The sequence below is a fragment of the Arachis duranensis genome, chromosome 5 (assembly GCF_000817695.3).
Source record: "Arachis duranensis cultivar V14167 chromosome 5, aradu.V14167.gnm2.J7QH, whole genome shotgun sequence".
Lineage (NCBI taxonomy): Eukaryota > Viridiplantae > Streptophyta > Magnoliopsida > Fabales > Fabaceae > Arachis > Arachis duranensis.
This window is the reverse complement of record NC_029776.3, coordinates 6,238,778-6,257,903: the sequence shown is the minus strand read 5'-3', so window position 1 is coordinate 6,257,903 and position 19,126 is coordinate 6,238,778. Positions and strand designations below refer to the sequence as shown.

At 33.9% G+C, this 19,126-nt stretch overlaps 2 protein-coding genes across 2 annotated transcripts; one reads left to right on the top strand and one right to left on the bottom strand.

Moving 5' to 3' along the window:
- Nucleotides 1–3,722: 3,722 nt before the first annotated feature.
- Nucleotides 3,723–6,221, top strand: LOC107487639 (U-box domain-containing protein 30). Its single transcript, XM_016108309.3, has 2 exons — nucleotides 3,723–3,840; nucleotides 4,147–6,221. The coding sequence occupies exon 2, from the start codon at nucleotides 4,523–4,525 to the stop codon at nucleotides 5,885–5,887; it is 1,365 nt and encodes a 454-aa protein (XP_015963795.1). The 5' UTR covers nucleotides 3,723–3,840; nucleotides 4,147–4,522; the 3' UTR covers nucleotides 5,888–6,221.
- Nucleotides 6,222–10,897: 4,676 nt separating this feature from the next.
- Nucleotides 10,898–12,914, bottom strand: LOC107487624 (serine decarboxylase 1-like). Its single transcript, XM_016108292.3, has 5 exons — nucleotides 12,705–12,914; nucleotides 12,337–12,568; nucleotides 12,072–12,265; nucleotides 11,706–11,842; nucleotides 10,898–11,494 (listed from the first exon to the last, which is right to left on the bottom strand). The coding sequence occupies exons 1-5, from the start codon at nucleotides 12,868–12,870 to the stop codon at nucleotides 10,898–10,900; spliced, it is 1,326 nt and encodes a 441-aa protein (XP_015963778.1). The 5' UTR covers nucleotides 12,871–12,914.
- Nucleotides 12,915–19,126: the final 6,212 nt, after the last annotated feature.

Genomic DNA, 19,126 nt, shown 5'->3' with positions numbered 1-19,126 from the left:
AAGTGATTTTAACTAATATTATTCAAGTAATATTTATATTATCAAAATTAATTTTAACAAAAATTGTTAAACATAAATTATATTGACACAAACTCACTTCTACTCAAAATTAATTTTATAAAATCACTTCCATTCAAACTCTAGTTTGGCCAATGTGAACTCAAACACACACTAAGTTACATATATGTTGATCATAATTTAATGTTAGTCGTTCCAAAATTAATAAAAAACTATATTAGACACACCTGCATTCTTAATATAAAATTAGTTTCATTTTCCGTACTTCGCACGAGAATTTAAATTATAACCATAAATAAATATTATTTAATATGAATATGGATTAATTTATTTTAAAATGATTGATAATATATATTTTTAGTATGTAAATAATAATATTTGATGTGTAATTTACTAAACGTTGATTTATTATTTTTTCTGTAAAATTATAGCATGAAAAAATAATAACTTTATTTTTTATTAGTTAAAAAATTATTCATATTTTTTTATTTTATAATTAACTTAGTTGATAATTTTTATTATTGTTTTTCTACCAAAAAATATCAGCTTATATTATTTATATATTTTTTTAAGACTAATAAATAAAAGAATATTGGTATTATTATGTTTATTATTCTAGATAATTAGATAATTCACATAAATAAATAGTTTGGAGTTGTAAACACAAATATTATAAACTAATTTTGATTACACATCCCATTCTAAATAGCTTTATGTAAATCGAATTAATTTGACTCGATTTAGCACGCTCAGCATTAAATTGACATAGCTTGTTTTCATTTATTGTCAGAAAAGTGTGTAACACACTGAATCGAATTAAGCTAATTCAATTTACTATTTATATACAGTAAATCGAATAAACCTGATTCAATTTACTATTTATACAGATTATTGACATTTATTACTTTTAAATTGTTTCACTCGCTTTTTGGTTGACTTCGACAGATAATGTCAAAACAAATTTGTATCAAAATCTCAAATATCAAGAAACAAATACGACTTCTCTAAAAAAAAGTGAACTCGACTCGAAAATTATTTGATTATGGTGTCAAAACAATTTTATATCGACATTACTAGTGAGAGGATTATGAAAAACCATAAAAGAATAAATAATTAAATAAAGAGGAAAATAAAAGTGTGAAATATTGATCAAAGCAAAATAATAACAAAAATTTAACGAAAGTAAGGGAAAGTGAGTCAAATAAACAAAAGCAAAACAAACAAGAAATTTGACTTCTAACACTCATATGCACTTGCACTCCATGTTCTTCCATTGCATCGTGAAGAATAGGAATTCTATGAGTTTATGTGATGATTTAATGTTCTTAATTGAAGTCTCGAAATTCTTATAAATTTCTACTATTTGTATGCCATGAACTAGCTCTGGAGCACGTTGTTTACTATCTTACTTCTTTTTTCTCAGCTATGATTTTGCCTTGACTGTGAGAAATGTTGATCTCTAAAATTTGACACCCACGTTTTTCTTGGTCTCTAAGTCCCACATCTCTTCAGCTTACTCTTCAAATTTTGCTCCCAAGTTCTCCTCTTCAGTTTGAAGGTCGAGTAGCAAGCCTTGATGCTCAAGGAAAGTCACGAACTACCTTTTAATTTCGACGTTGTTTGTCCCTCTTTTTTCGATTTCAACTTGCCTATTTTCGCTTTTTGTAATTAAAACACCGTCTTGTCGAAACAATTCATTTTTTGTACTAACATAAATTTTACTACTTATATAAATTATTGATATTTGTCATTTTTAAGTTAATCTTCAATTCTTCGTTAATTTTAAAACATAAATGTCAATAAATTTTTTTTTATTTAAATTCAAATAAAACATAAAAAAAATTGAATAAAGATAGAAATTCAACTTTTATATTTTAGTTTAAATTCCAAAAAATCTATATTTTTTTGAAAAATTATTATTTGAATTTTACTGTAAAAACTAAAATTTTCATAAATTTTATTTTAAGAGACTAAAAAACTTTTTTAACATTAATTTTAAAAAGACTAAATTAACAGGATTAATTTAGATTGTATTAAAAATTATAAATTTTATATATAAAAAAATCAAATAACCTTATACTAAACTTTTAAAATACTAAATTAACTTTTTTGAGAATTAATCTTAAATTGCTAAAATACGCTTTTATATTGAAATTTGTTTAATATATACTTAGAATTGTAAATTTCAATTTTTAAAAAGACTAAATAAAATACTCATATATTAATGTTTAAGAGAATAAAACAAATTTTAAAGGTTAATTTGAAAAAAATATATTAAAATACCATCATAAGATTAATCTATAATGTTTGATTGTATTAGAATTTGAAAATTTAAATATAATTTTAAAAAGATTAAAATATTCTTGTAGTTCATATTTAAGAGTATTAAAATATCCTTTAATATGAAAAAGATTAAATTATCTTTATAAGATTAATTAAAATTGTTTGATTATATTAAAAATGAAAAAAATTAATCTTTAAAAGATTAAAATAATTTTATTAGAATTTATCTTAAATTTAATTATATTTGAAATTGTAAATTTTAATTTTTAATAAGAGTAAAATATCTCTATAATTAATTTGCATACTCATATTTTTCAATTGAATTATTAAAAACATATTAGACCATAATAAGACTTTTTTTTAAATGATAAAAATAGTTGAAATTCAATAACACATACAAATAAAAATCGTCATTAATTTGAGGACACAAAAATTTACGTGTAAAACTGTAAAATTTTAGAAAGCTCAAAAACTCGTATTTTTTAGAGAGCCCCAATATTATCTCCAATTTCATTACTTATTTTGGTGTTTTAAGCACTCAAATATACTTTTATCATCTTAAAAAGCTCCATGATATAACCCATAATATAACATACACTTAAGTTATTATTATGAAATCGATTGAAGCTTGGTTTTCTTCAAATCAATATTTTAAAAAATAAAAAATAAAAAAATTGAATGCATTGCAGGACATGCATGTAAATGTAACGCTCCCCAACTACTGTACCTAGTGTAAATTTACCCAGCAGTAAGTTTTTAATACACATATGCATACCTGTGTGTACCATAAATATAATTGGTCAATAATGAATATTTTTCACTAAAAGCATTGAAAATGTTCATTCATAGCATACACACATCTAGATACAACCACTATCCATTGAGTGCAATCAACTGACATGAATGGATGAAAGAAAGGGCTTGGAAATGTATAATAGCTACACGTACCATACCGCTGATTCTTACAACTCTAAAATTAAAATACGAAACACAAGAAAACAACAAAGGAAAATGACTTTTCCAGGGTGTGCGACTCAAAAATCAAAATAGAATAGAAGTTCATGATCCATGAACATTGAAAAGGGATATTATTGTAATTCTATAAATACTATATACTATTAATATTAAGTACTCCATAGTCCATACTGGTTAGGGTATTAGGGTAATTATGTAATTCAAAAGACCTCCTTCGTGAGTTCGTGTGAATCGTAGACTGTCATTATTATTGTAAAGTATTGGAGTAATTGATTTTAATAAACAAAGTAAAAGTGGGAGTTTACGACGACAGATTGAAGACTGCACGTGTGGTGCGCAGGCCGAAAGGCTGATTGACCGGCTACTGCCCGCACTCTTCCGGTCACCGTATTTTAACCCTTCAATTAATTAATTGATTAATTAATTTCACCCGTGAGGTGAGACTAATTGCTTTGATGGAAACGCCTCCCAGAAAAAAGAAACAAGAGAGGCGTTAGTGTATAGAGAGGAGCGTGGGGAATGGCTTTTCTGCTCTAGTTCCCAGTCCCCGATTTTGTGGCAGTGGTACGGTTCTTTGATTTATCATTTCAAGCTCTTTATTTTTTTAAACCTAAGCTCACTAATCCTTAATATTAATAATAATCGTTGTGAGCAGTGGCCTCATCTCATGATTTGGTGATCTGGGGTCTTCTCAATTATTTTTTTTCCCCTTCTCTCTCAACTGTTTGTCTGGCATCGATTTACTACTTGATAGTAGTAGTGGTTGTAGGGTAGTGGCCTGCACTCCACTGTTTCCTCTTTGATTGGTCTAAGATTAGATTCTTTTTATCTTTTTATTTTTTTTCGCTCTTTTAATTGTTGTTTTGGCAGAGTGTTTTAGGTGATTTAACCCTCCTAGTCCCTTTTTGAAGAGCTTGAGCATGAAGTGAAAGAAGATGATATTTTTTGACCACATATCAGATAAAGCCAACAAGACCACCCTAGAGAATTTCTGTAGACAATAATAAAGCAAAGTTTGAAGAGGGAAAAAAAATGCCCCTCTGGAGGAGTAGACTAGTTCGTCCTCTCTTCTTCTTTTTCACCCCCTTTTTCACATGTGTTTACTCAGATGTAGTGTCCTTTGAAGAGTGCTTGTCATTGCAGTCATTTTGAGAGCCTTCGAGGTTTTTTCTTTCTCCCTTGTCATTCTAGTTCTGTTCTTTGTTGGTTTGTTCCGGTGAAAGAAGAGAGAGAGAGGGTTTCAAAAATGCCGATGTTTCAGCCTTCCAAGAGGGACATGGTAGGTGGGTACGAGGGTGGAGGGGACGGGCAGATTCTAGATCTGGACACTGCCGTGAAGGACGGTGTGTTGGGGGGAGGCGTTGGCGTTGGCGTTGGCGTTGGCGTTGTGGGAGGCATGGCATGCGAGAAATTGGATCTGGGGAAGATGATTGAGGAGCTGGACTTGTCGGAGGTACCAAGCGTGTTCATATGCCCAATCTCTCTGGAAGCAATGCAAGACCCCGTGACACTCTGCACCGGACAAACTTACGAGCGGTCCAACATCCTCAAATGGTTCAACCTGGGTCACTTGACCTGCCCCACTACGATGCAGGAGCTTTGGGATGATTCCGTTACCCCCAACACCACCCTCTACCGCCTCATATACACGTGGTTCTCTCAGAAGTACCTTCTCATGAAGAAGAGGTCGGAGGATGTTCAGGGTAGGGCTTCCGAGCTTCTTGACACGCTCAAGAAGGTCAAGGGTCAGGCTCGAGTCATGGCTCTCAAGGAGCTTCACCAGGTTGTTGCTGCTCACGCCACTGCCCGCAAGACGCTTCTCGATGAAGGTGGTGTCTCTTTAATGTCTTCTTTGCTTGGACCTTTTACTTCCCATGCTGTTGGCTCTGAGGTTATTGGTATTCTTGTTTGCTTGACTCTTGATTCCGATTCCAAGAAGAATCTTATGCAGCCTGCCAAGGTTTCTTTGATGGTGGATATCCTCAACGAGGGCTCTATCGAGACCAAGATTAATTGTACTAGGTTGATTGAGTCTTTGATTGACGATAAGGATCTTAGGTCCGAGCTTATCTCCAGCCATAGCTTGTTGGTTGGCTTGATGAGGCTTGTAAAGGATAAGAGGCACACCAATGGAATCTGCCCTGGCTTGAGCCTTTTAAGAGCAATTTGCTCCCACAAAGACATTCGGCATTTGCTTGTAAGCATCGGTGCTGTTTCGCAATTGGTCGAATTGTTGTCTGCTTTGGAGCCTGATTGTTTGGAATTGGCACTTTCTATTTTGGATTCCTTGGCATCTATACCCGAAGGCAGGCTCGCTTTGAAGAATTGTTCTAATACCATACCAATCATGGTCAAATTGTTGATGAGGATCTCGGAGAATTGCACGCAGTATGCGTTGTCCATCTTGTGGTCTGTCTGCAAGCTTGCACCGGAGGAGTGCTCGTCCGTTGCCGTGGACGCAGGGCTTGCTGCCAAACTCCTCCTTGTGATTCAGAGTGGTTGCAATCCTCTATTGAAACAACAGTCTGCTGAGCTTTTGAAGCTGTGCAGTTTGAATTATTCGGATACAATCTTTATTTCCAAGTGCAAGCTTACAAGAACCATCCTATAATTGAGGACTTGGCTGGCTTTGTAAATTCATGGGGTGGCAAAGACAAAGTGAAGAAAGATCAGCAGCTTGTGTTCAGAGAAAGCAAAGTCTCTAATAAACCCCAACACATGGACCATGGGTTTGAGGTGCGAGTCTCTCCTGTATATACCCGTTAGTATTTTGATTCCAACAATTTATTTGATGAATGAAAGAGAATGAATCATAATGTGGACATTGGCAAAACCCTTGCTTGGGTTGGTGAGTGATTAAGTTTGCTTGCACTGCGGGTTTGTTTTTGGCCAGTGTTTATTCCAATAAAAGCCCCAATCAAGAAGAGACTGGGAAATTCTGATCACATAGAGATGAATGATGGAGCTTGCAATTTCAATTGTAATTGTTGAGGAGTTGCTTTGCTCCATGCCTTACTTTTCCTTGTATCTTCTTCCTCTTTTTTAGAGGCCTCCAATTTTCCATTAAAAAAAAAAAGGAATACTGGGAATTTTGCTTTTGATCTCAAAAACATGTGTAGAGAGCGACTGGAGAGCCTTCTATGACTGTCAAATTTTTATGTGTACAATGGGAAACAATCATTTCTTTCATTTTTCATTCATTTACTATCCTGCAGCAACTTGTTCAAAATGCAAAATTGTGGTATCTGGTTCGATCCAATTAAATTCTTTGATATCAATTGTTATTAGTTTTCCTTTTTGCTGCTGCTGAAATGACCTATGAGGAGGGAGGGAACAGAGTGAAAGAAGGAGATAGATGGCAGGTGTGTGTGTGTGTACCTTTCAGCAGATGTGGTTGAGTTCACAGTATTTATGGATGAGTAGACGGTCCAGGTGGGTGTAATACTTTTTTCCTCTTATCCTTTTGTGGTAGAATTTGAGGACAAGACCTCTAATGTTTACTACTCACTGAAATCACTGGCTGAATTGCAAAACAAAGAAAAGCAAAGCCAATAATAGCTTTCACTGAATAGGAACGTTGAATTGCACTTTGCCCTCATCAATACATTCATTCAATTAGAGAACACCCATGCCTATGTAACTGTTCATCCCGATAGGTCTACTATAGGAGCATGTGTGAAAGTTACGTTCAGATTTTTATTTTTTTCCCCGGTTCCATCATCAACTTTAAACCACAAAAAATAATGGGAAAAGAAAAAGAAAGCTGAATAGGAAGTTTTGTTGTAGACCTTACTCCAAGATTAGTGAAAGTGACAATTGAGTTCCTTTTGGATCAGTATGTTACTTTCTGATGATATATTAGCATTGGTGTTGTGCAACACTATTTGAGATGTGTTACTATTTGTATATGCAAAACTGACATGTGTGCATGTACTCAATTCAATCAAGAGGTGGAAAATAAGAATTAGGGTATGAAAACACATTTTTGAAAGTGTTCTAGAAGGCTCAAAAGATTAATAGTTTAGAATTCTGCTTTTAAGTTGGGATTGAGCAACCTCCCAATACGTTGCTTGCCTTACGGTTATGGATTAAGGTACCTTCAAGGCTTCAAGTTTGATTTCCATACATCTTAATTCCTTCTACATATAAACATTTGCTGAAAAATGAAAAGAGAAATAAAGAATGAATGGAAGGTGACTAAAGAGTAAAGACATGAACTTTAGTAAAGGGGGTTGAAGGCATCATTTTTTGTTTTTTTTTTTTCGTTGCCTTTACGACATGCCACACATTTTTTCTTGACCGTCTGTGTCTACAATTACCAAAATCTTGATAATGTCAATGGAGTGGGGCCTGTTTGCTCAATGATTTCATCGTTGAATGAGAGCACATTCATAAGATCAAGAGCACATAGATTTCTGGATCCCCTAACGTGCGCATCATGATTATAATCAATCTCCCAAATTGTTTGAACAAAACCATCCACGAATATTGCTTTACTTTTCCATCTAATTCGAGATTTTTAGAGCATTTTTAATAGGATGTTTTTAGAATATTACTTTTGATATTTTTAAAAAGTGAATTAATTTAGAATTAAAATTTGTATTAGAATTAATTGATTAAATAGAATTGATATCATCTTATAGATACAATATTATTTTAATGAAAAATTAATAAAAATTTATTACTCATATAATTATGTTGATAAATAATTAAAAATAATATAAAATTTTAATTAAATTAAGATTAAACATTGAAAGAATAAATTTTATTTTTAATTTTAAATAATTATTTATGATATATAATCCTACAAATATTTATGTGTCTTATTATATGATCTAAAAAAAAAACTAACATTGCAAATGCTCTTAAGTTTATTTTCAATGAATATGATCGTTGATTTTTTATATTTATCCACACCATGGTTAGACATTTGACCCTTAGCATTTAAACGGAGAAATTTGGGAACATAAACAGAATAGTTTTGAAAGAATTACTTGTGACTAAATGAACTATCAAGAAATTAACATCAATAATAATAGAGCAAATGAGCCTTGTCCTATTAAGAAAGTTTGACCACCGTAACAGTATAAATGTATATTTTTTTTGGTTTCCCACGGTATCCCCCAGCCCGACAGGCCAAAGACTAATCCGCTGCAGTACTGAGCTCCATTTAAGAGTTTGCCGCTGGCCAATGGGTTGCTGCATGCATAAGGCGGGATTCGAAAGTATAAATGTATATTTGTATTAATAAATACATACGAGATACGACCCAATAATAAACCTAAAAGCTGACCCAATAATATCCCCAACTCCTCATTGCAAGGAGTAGAAGGCCCAAGATCACAATTAGAAACTGAAAAACTAGTCATTTTAAATAATAAAATTATATTTTAAATAAAAATATTTTTTTAAAAAAATATATATTTTTTCATATTAAATAATTTTTAAACAAGCTAAAAAAACAAGTTGATTCCTGTTAAAATAAAAATCAACTTAGATTAATTAAATAATTAAACAAGTATTGAAGATTTGAATTTCGTTTTGTGTATACAATAACCTAATGAAATGGACAAACTCTTGAACGAAGTCCCATTCCATAAAGAGGTTCTTAGTCCATCGAGTTAAAAAACACTATAGAAAAACAACAAAAAAAAAAAGAAAATCCAACAAAACTCCCAAAGCTGGAGGAGGGTTTGATATAAAATTACAAATATATTACAGTTAATTATATATCAACACGAAGTATAATGCCTAGCACAAGTGATAATTGTTGAAATTGTTATGTCGTGTGTGCAGCAGAATTCATTGTCAATGTTAGACAAAACTAGAGATTAGTAGTTAACTCCCGACAAAATATCTTCCATAATTGATGCTATATTCCATGGTGGCTTATTGAAAAGTTTAGTCCTTTTTTTTTTTTGGTTCATAACACGCTCTCAACCATCCACACACACAATATATAGCTCTTTAATCACTCCACTTGGGGTTGAAACCTGGTGTGACATTTTTAGAGACAAACAACTTTGTCATTAGAACATGGCCACAACCACAGTTTAGTCCTTAAATAACTATATATGATCAATCTAAAATATCATCCGAAACGAGAAATATATTGGCTTAAATTTTGTTCGTCACAGAAGAGCTCAAATTCGTCACAGAATACTTAGATTATGAACACCCTAACTCGTGAAATTAGATTCTGTTGTCCCAAAAAAAAAAAAAGAAACCGTGTGAGGACTTCCATGTTGTAATGTAATTGATTGCATTGACTAGGAAAATTTCTCCATGTGTAGGTTGAATTCCATGTTCTTTGTTATGTTTACCTTGAATGGTTTGTTATCATGTGATTTTTTAGTAGATTTTAGGTTTAATTACTCTGTTGGTTTCTATAATTTTATCAAATATTTAATTAGATTTTTTATATATATTTTTAATTGAATTCTTACACCGCTTTTAATTTTATAATTATTTTTTTATGTTAAAAATATTAAAATTAACATAATATTTTTACTAAAATACATACGGTCAAAGATTTAATTAAGTTTTTAATTATAAATACCTTTTATTTGTAAAGAAATATTCAGTTAATTCTAATATTTTTTACACTAGGAAGGACTTAATTACAAAATTAAAGCAGTGTAGGAACCCAATTAAAAAAAAGTATAGAAACCTAATTAAAAATTTGGTAAAACTATAGGGACTAACAAAATAATTAAACATAAATTTTAATATACCTATATTTATAGTAACTATTGTGGTTATTTAATATTATTAATTTTTGTTTACATTTTAATAATAATTTTTAGTAATATTTTAAAATAATAAAAAGTATTATTTTAATTTTAGTAATATTTTTAAAAATAGAAAAAGTATAGGTGGACAATGAAAATATTAAACAATGTGAACAATAAATATATCGGATGTTCATTTTACTAGATATGTGGATGATTATTCTAATATTAAGGTTTAGGTGAATATTTTGAAGGTGTAGTGTGTTTTTATTTGATTGGTGGTTGTTCATGTTATTCAAGAAAGTCATTGGTTACCTAGCATTGGAAAAGTATAGGTAGATAATGAAAATACTAAATAATATGAATAATGAATACATTGGTTGTTCAATTCACTAGGTATGCGCATAGTTATCCTAATATTAAGATTTAGGTGGGTAATTCGGGGTGTAATTTGTTTTTACTTTATTAGACCAATTTTAGAGCCTATTATTCACATTGTTCACAAAAGTCATTATCTACTTAGCAAAGTTCTTTAAGATTTTATTCGGGATTTGTTAGGATTTATAACATTAAAATTTAAAATTTAAAATTTAAAATTTTAATTCTAGTTAATTTGTTTTTGTAGATTTATATTTAAATTAAAAAAAAAACAGTAAATCTATTTCGATGCGTTTGTTTTATTTTTTTTTTAATTAATGTAATAAAAAAAGCTGAATAAAGAATCACGATACCTAATCGTATTAACAAATTAAAATAAAAGGAAAAGGTTTTGATCAAAATGACCCATCAATGATATCATTTGAATTATGCAACTTTGTATTAAAACTTGTAAAATACAAAATGATTAACGGGTGTATGTAATTCATAATTATTAAGCTTAATACAATGTGCTAGCATGCACAATCATGATATAAGTTGTGCATTGAGCAAGAACAATTTGCAATGCTAACTTTTTCTGCTATACATAGAGGCTGAAAAGAGCCATAATCCTGAAACCGTGAAAAGGATCGTTTATGAAGAAACTCAGTAACAAAAGAATCCAACATTTGAATGGTAACATGCTGCATGACCACCACGTGTGCAATGTTCCCTTGGCACGCCAAGTTCCACCTACTGCTAAATTCATGATCAAGAGGCCTCTCAAACACAACAATGTTGCTATGCTCATTTAACATTGCACCAATTCCAGCATCACTTAGTCGATTGTGCAAGTAACGTGCATTGGCTATGCAATTTTCCACTTCGTTTTGAATCCCTATTGAGCCTTTCTTTTTGATTGCATACCAAAGGAAGATTGGAGCATGTCCACATCGACTACCTGTGATTGTTGTATCTCTTGAACCAATGATTTCAACATCCCTTGATGACGCATTCATGTATTCTGAACGGGTTATTACAACTCCACAGGGAATTGGACATCCCAAGAATTTATGCCCCGAAACACTCACACTTCCAATGGGTTTCTTGAAACTTATTATCTTTGGTGCCTGTGGAATAACAACTTAATTCTTATAAAAGAGTTTTAAATCATAATTAACTGGGGGTAAATGAATTACACTAAATTTAGTGAGTATCATATGAATTGTACATAAAATCATACAAATATCCACACATGTGTGGATATTACATGTACATATAACATGTAAGCTTAAGATTTTTACTTAATTAATGAAGTTGATGTAAATAAGTGTGGCTCACTGCTTTGAGAAAAGGGAGCATGATTCCAAATAAAGCTGCATCACAGTGAATGTAGAATCTATCACGACTGAAACCACTTTTTTCAAGTGTTTTTATTACAAGATCGATGTCATCAACAGCTCCTTTCATCGTTGTACTTGTATACATATAACAAAAACCCTTTACAGAAATAGGTGCATAAATTTATTGATTTCATAACAAAGATGAGAGCAAATAATCAAGTTAGATTGATTTAGTTGTTAGCTCAATAGCCTATTTAAGCAAATGTTGAGAGTAGATTTGTGATAAAGTCTTTAACCTGCTAGGTTAGGAAATACAACAACAACAAAGCCTATGAAAAAAAAAAGGGATGAGAGCAAGCAAAACCTATGTTAAGATTGATGATGGCTGGCCTGTCCTTGTGATGAAGTAATGTAGCTTTTAGATCAGCACAGTCAATCTCACCGGAGAAAAGAGTTTTAACTACAACACATTGCATTCGATATATTCTTGCAATTTTAAATATTGAATAATGTGAATCTTCTGAAGTATATAGAACTCCATCAGGAAATTGTTCTCTCCTAGATAGATCAATGTGCTGTTAGGATACGCCTTTTTATTTTAATAATAATAATAATAATAAGAAACTGACCCTACTAAAATGGCGTGAAGATTGGCCTCAGTTCCACCAGTAGTGACGTATCCCCAATACTTATTCTTTTGTATGTCCCACAAATTAGCGAACCAATCAAGAACACTAACTTCAAATGATGTTGAATTTAGACGGAAGCTGCTCCCAACAAATGGATCACCTGCATTGTTTAGGTGAAATTGTAGCAATGGTGCCAATGCATCGTAGTCGAAATTCTGATTCGTGGGGTACCCTGCACAAGTATACAAACCAAAGACATTATTAATAAGAGAAAGTATAAACTCCTTGCCAAAAGTAGCAGTTACAATAATAACTATTTTTTCTTTATTGATATGTAATTAAGAATTAAAATCAAAATTAAAGGTTACCCAAGTTGCGAAAGTTGAAGTGATTTAGAGTGTGGACATAGTGATTAATGACAGCACTCAAATTTGCTTGTGGTTCCCCGGTGCAGTATTGGGAAATAGCGAGGTTCATGTGGCACCCATTATTGTTATTGTGTTGTTTTTCCTCTTCTGGTGTAGTCAATGCCATTGGCACCTTCTTTCCCTTGATTCTTCAAGTCTCTGTGTTTGGTAGAGGCGAAGAATAGTGGCCAGACTAACATACACTATTTATAATAAAATGCTATGTTATATGTTTACGTACATATGATTAAATTTGTTTATATTATTAGCGTATAATAAAATATCAAATTGAAGATGGGAAGAAATTAAAGATGTTGAACAGGACAATAATTAATTCGCTGCGGTACTCTTCATTTAAGAGTTTGGTGCTGATCAATGAATTATTACATGTACAAGGCGGAATTCGAACCCCAATCCTTACTTAAGAACAAAGTCAAAGTCAGCTGCCGGAGGCTAAAGCCAAGTAGTTAGAGCATTACTAACATACGTGCGGTATGGGTTTGATTTGGAACTTCAACTGCTCTGATTTCTGATTGGGTAGTGTATATGTTCATTCAATTCTAAATATTTTAGGAGGTTTTTTCATTTTGTTATTTTAGAGGAGACAAATTGAAGAGCTTATTATATATAAGGTGTAAATTGGAATAATTTTTGTAGTGCATATATAAAGAAAGTGAAATCAAATTTGCATGATTAAACATTAGGTGGATGGTCAATTCATGGTCAATTCATTAGGTGAATATTCAATTTATTGTTGTGTAAATGATTATCTTAATGTTATGATTTAGGAGATAATTTGAGAGTGAAGTATTTTTTTTATTTTATTGGACTAATTTTAAAGTCTATTATTCACATTATTCACAAAAATTATTGTCTACTTAACAAAACCCAATTCATATTTAACCACACCATGGTTAGACATTTGACCCTTAGTATTTTAACGGAGAAATTTGGGAACATAAACAGAATAGTACTATCAGGAAATTAACATCAATAATAATAGAGCAAATGAGCCTTGTCCTAGTAAGAAAGTTTGACCACTGTAATAGTATAATTGTATTAATAAATACATACGACCCAATTTATACGTCAGCCTGGTTGAAACATCGCGGCAGGAGCACATACAAAAAGTACTCCAACACTCAAGTTAGAATATGACTTAAGAGAAGTAATGATAATAAGATTGTTTTACTCCGGAGTTACTTGTTTGTTTATATAGACGTTTTAGATTGTTTATTTGGAGTTTGTTTTAGGATTCTCCATGTTTGCCGAGGTTAGTTTCAGTGATAGCGTTTGACTTGGTGAGTGCGGATCTGAGCTTTGCATAGCTCGTCCGGATTTTGTGGGTTGTTATTATTTGATTCTGTTTGTGCCAATGTATAGGTTACGTATCATAACCCCAAGCTTGCCTTGTGTTTGTAAGAAAACAACTGCGAGCTGTTAGTTTTCTCATATACATCGACTATGGATATGTTGTAGGAGACGCACTTTCCCCCCGAGCTTGCCTTGGTTTTTCTGGGAGAGAGAAAGTCACGCATTTAATTGATGTTTTATTTCCCGTGCCTGGTGAATTGATTGATGTGAAGCGTGGCTCAAATTTCGATAACATCTTAGCCATTGGATATTTGTGTATTGATTGAACGGTTAGGATTGGAACAGTTATTAAAAAAGTGAAACCGTTCTATTTTCCCAGGTTTTATTACGTTGCTTTGTCTTAGGTGAGCCCCATGTTTGCCTGTTGAATAGAACTTTCACTTTACTTCATCTATCTTCAGAGAAAATGAGTAGCAAAGGTTGGATGTGAAGAATTCTGGTCTCCCCTCTCCTCTATTTATTTTTCTTTGTTTATTTTTCAAAAACATGGAAAAGGCTAAGGTTGTTGTTACAGAGGATGATCTTTGTAGCTGGGTGAGTGAGCAGGTGAAATGTTGTGTGTCTCGGTTTAGTGACGTCGAGTCAGTGAAGGTTTTGGGGTCCAATGTGTGGGTCAGGGATGGTTGTGATATAAGGATAGAAATTTTACCTTGTGGGGAGAATGACCGTGTGTGTGAGAGGGTTGATGGTTGGTCTTACTTTTACCTTTATTCTTGCTTATTGACTGAATTGGGTGTCCGGCTCCCATTTACTGATTTTGAGTGTGGGGTTTTGTTTTGGTTGAATTGTGCTTCATCTCAGTTACACCCCAATCGTGGGGTTTTGACCGAACCTTTGAAATTTTGATGGATATCTTGGAGCATCCTCCATCCCTTAGGGTTTTCTTTTCCTTTTTTCAAACCAACGGGGTTAGGCGTGGTTTGTGGATGACTTTAGTAGCCATCCTCGTCGTTCTATTTTTTCTCTGTATAAGTCTTCTTATAAAGATTTTAAGACCATGTTCGTGAAAGTTATAAGTATTGAAGAGGAGTTTCCATTTTACTTGAATGAGTTTTTAGAAGAGAGGTTTCCTGTTTCTTGGTCCCCTGAGCCTACCTAGGTGCTTGATGTTGATGATAGGGTATCCGATGATAATATTGTCTTGGAGTTTTTGTTAGAGATGTTGGAATCTAAGGGACTGTTTTCTGTTGCAGAGTTGTTAAAGTGGGATTCGGATAAAGAAGCCATTTTGGATTACATAGGTAATTGGTTTTGGTAATGATTTTTGATATGGTGGTATAGTCGTTCCTGACATTTGTTTTTTTGTGTATCTTTTCAGCTGAGAAGGCTCCCACCATTACTACTGTTGGACTTAAATCATTTTTTAGTCAAAGAAAAAAAGAATGAGAAAGAGTGGTCGACTACTAATGTAGATAAGGAGGGTGGTATTGCTGCCGTACAGTCCAAGGTGAATCCTCGCCCAAAAAGAAAGAGGGGAAAGACTCGTGGGATAGCTGATGAGGTTGTTGAAGTTAAGGGGGAAGATTCTCATAATCTGGCGATCGTGGAATCCACCTATGAGTATCAAAAGAGGCTTCATGGGTACAGTGATGACGATCGCATGAAATCTCTGTTGTCGAGGCTTTTCCCTTTCACAACTCTTGCCGATGAGTTGTGTCGTTTTTCTGAGGACATGAAGATGATTGATGAAGTTGGGCGAGCCGGGACTAGTCGTTTCCTCCAGGTACTTTTGTTTATACATTTGTTTTCTCATTTCTTTTTTTGGGTGTGTACTGATTAGTTTCTTTTTCAGGTGATCGGTGCTCGGATTGTTGTCATAGGTAGGGCTCAGGAGCTTGTTATTGAAACTGAGAGGAAAGAGTCACTTAGTGTTGCTGAGCTGTCCTCTGCTGTTTTGGAGAAGAAGAAAGTGATTATTGAGCTTTCATTCTCTCTTAAACAGAAGGAGACTGAGCTTATCGAGGAGAAATGGCTTTAGTCGTCAGTTTCCGAGGAGTCTAAAACCTTGAAGTCTAAGAATAGCCAGCTAGCGGCTCAGGTGAAGGAGCTGGAAAATGAAGTTTACGAGGCTTTCGCTCAAGGTTTTGATCAGGCTGCTTCTCAGGTTCGAGTTTTGTTTCCCGAGGCTGATGTCGTTAAGCTCGATTCTACAAAGATTATTGTTGATGGGGAGTTGATTGATGATGAGGCTGAGAAACAGAGTGACAGCTCAAGCATTGGAGACAAGATAGAATAAAATTGTTTAGTTTATTATTTTGTTTGTAAATTTGACGTCGATGCATTTTGTTGAACATTGCCAAGGTTTATGGTGTTTGTTTGTTTTGACTTTGCCGAGTATGAAGCTCGGTTTACTTTTGGATTATATATTGTGGTTTGATCTAGTTTGCATAAAGGACATAGAAGTCATTATAGTACAATGTTTGGTGAGTTGATACTAGAATTGATTGAATTAATTATGTCATTTACACAATAGAATGTGGCGTCCAGCCTCGTTAAAACCTTTTAAGTAAAACCTATTATTCTGGGATAAAACCTCATATGGGAAAAAGAGTACCTTCATATGCTCTGATACATATTATGATTGGTATTTTCTCAGGGAGGATACATTCCAGTTTCCTGGGATTAGGTCCCCTACAAGTGTTTCCAGTTGGTATGCTCCCTTGGCGAACTTTGCAAATTCGGAATGGGCCTTCCCAATTTGCTGCTAACTTCCCACGAGCTTGAGGTTCCCTGGCTTCCTCTGTCTTTTGAAGAACGAATTCTCCATGTTCAAATGTTCGGGAGACTACCTTTTTATCATGTCACCTTTGTATGAGTTGCTTCATTGCTTGTTGCCTTAATGCTGCCATGTCTCTTTCTTCGTCTATGAGATCTAAGTCGGTTGCCCTTGTGCTGGTATTTTTGTCTTTATTATATAGTTTGGCTCTCAGAGTTGGTGTGCCGATCTCTACCGGTATGAGTGCTTCTGCTCCGTATACCAGTTTGAAGGGGGGGTTTCCCCTGTTGCTGACTGGATTGTTGTGTTGTAGCTCCATAGGATTTCAAGAATAAGGTCAGCCCATTCGCCTTTGACATCGTCCAACTTCTTTCTTAAAACCTGCAAAATAACTCGGTTAGCTGATTCCACCTGCCCATTTGTTTGTGGGTGTTCGACTGAACTGAAATGATGTTTTATGATAAAGTTTTGTAAGAAAGAGGCGAGGTTATAGTATGTGAATTGTCTTCCGTTATTGGAGACTATTTCTCTTGGTATACCATAGCGGCATATGATATTTTTCCAAAGGAAAGACCTCACCTTTTCGGCTGTTATTCGTGCGAGGTGTTATGCTTCAATCCATTTTGAAAAGTAGTCTATTGATACCAAAAGAAATTTTACCTGCCCTGGCGCTTTCAGGAAGGGTCCGAGAATATCTAGTCCCCATCTGTTGAAAGGCCAGCTTACCTCTAGAGTGTGCAACTTCTTAGCTGGTGTTGTTGAGATCGTGGCGTGCTTTTGGCAATTGTCACATGTTTTGACTTTGGCCATGCAATCTCTCTTCATTGTTGGCCAATAATACCCTGTTCTTAGGATCTTGGCAGCTAAGGCGCGGCCTCCGACATGGTTTCCACATACCCCCTTCGTGTGTTTCCGCCATTACTATTTCGGCATCGTCTTTGTTGATACATCTGAGAAGTGGTTGTGAGAATCCTCGCCTGTATAAGTTGCCTCTGACTATTGTGTAAAAGCTTGCTCTTCTTTGAAAAAGTTGTGGATTTCGTTCCTCTCTTGGAATAATTCCTATGTTGATATAGTCAAAGAAAGGTGTCCTCCAGTCTCTTACCTGTGTAATACTCAATACACAATTTAGCTCAAAATTCGGTTTTTCAAGTGTTAATTGTGAAAGTATTGGTGTGTGTGTTGTTGGTTTAGTGGTGGCTAGTTTAGATAACACAACGGCCCTTATATTATGTTCTCTGTTAACGTGTATGATTTCGAATTTATCAAGTTTTGAAATGAGATCCTTTGCTATGAGCCAGTATTTTTCTAACAAAGGATCTTTTACCTGGAACTCTCCCTTAACTTGTTGTACTACCAGGAGTGAATCACAGTAGGCTGGGAGTTGGTGTATTTGTAAGTTTTGAGCGAGCTTTAGTCCGGCAAGCAGGGCTTCATACTCTGCTTGGTTGTTACTTGCTGTAAAAGTAAATTGTACTGATTGTTCGGCTATGATCTTGTCTCTTTCTTTTAATATTACCCCTGCTCCACTTCCTTCTCGGTTTGATGCACCATCCACATGTAATTTCCAGCATTGTTTAATATGTTGTTTCTGGGTTGTCATTTCCAAGATAAAGTCAGCCAGCACTTGTGACTTCAGAGCCTTTCTCGGTTGGTATTTTATATCAAACTCGGTAAGTTTGACGAATCATTTAGTCAGGCATCCTGCAATCTCGGGCTTTGTTAATATTTGCCTCAACGGTTGATCCGTTCTTACCACTATTGTGTGACTTTGGATGTAATGATGTAGCCTTCTTGCTGTGGTGACCAGTGCTAATGGTAGTTGCTCTATCCTCGGGTACCGTGTCTCTGTTGGCTGTAGCACTTTGCTGGCAAAGTATACCAGGCTCTGCGTCTTTCCTGTTTCAGCAACCAAAACAGAACTTGTAGCATAGTTAGAAATTGAAAGGTATAAATATAATGGTTTATCGGCTTCTGGTTTCTTGAGAATTGGTGGTGATGACAAGATTATTTTGAGCTTGGTAAAGGATTGTTCGCAATCTTCTGTCCATTTGAACTTTTTGTTCTTAGAGATGGTTTGAAAGAAATGATATGATCGGTTTGCTATTGTTGACAGGAAGCATGATAGCACGGCCACCCTTCCAGCGAGTTGTTGTACTTCTTTTATTATTTTTGGGTTTGCCATGTTGAGGATAGCTTCACATTTTTCCGGGTTTGATTAAATGTTGATTCAATTTTTCCGGGTTTGTACTTCTGGATTATGCCTCATGTTATATTCTAGGATTTGCTTAAA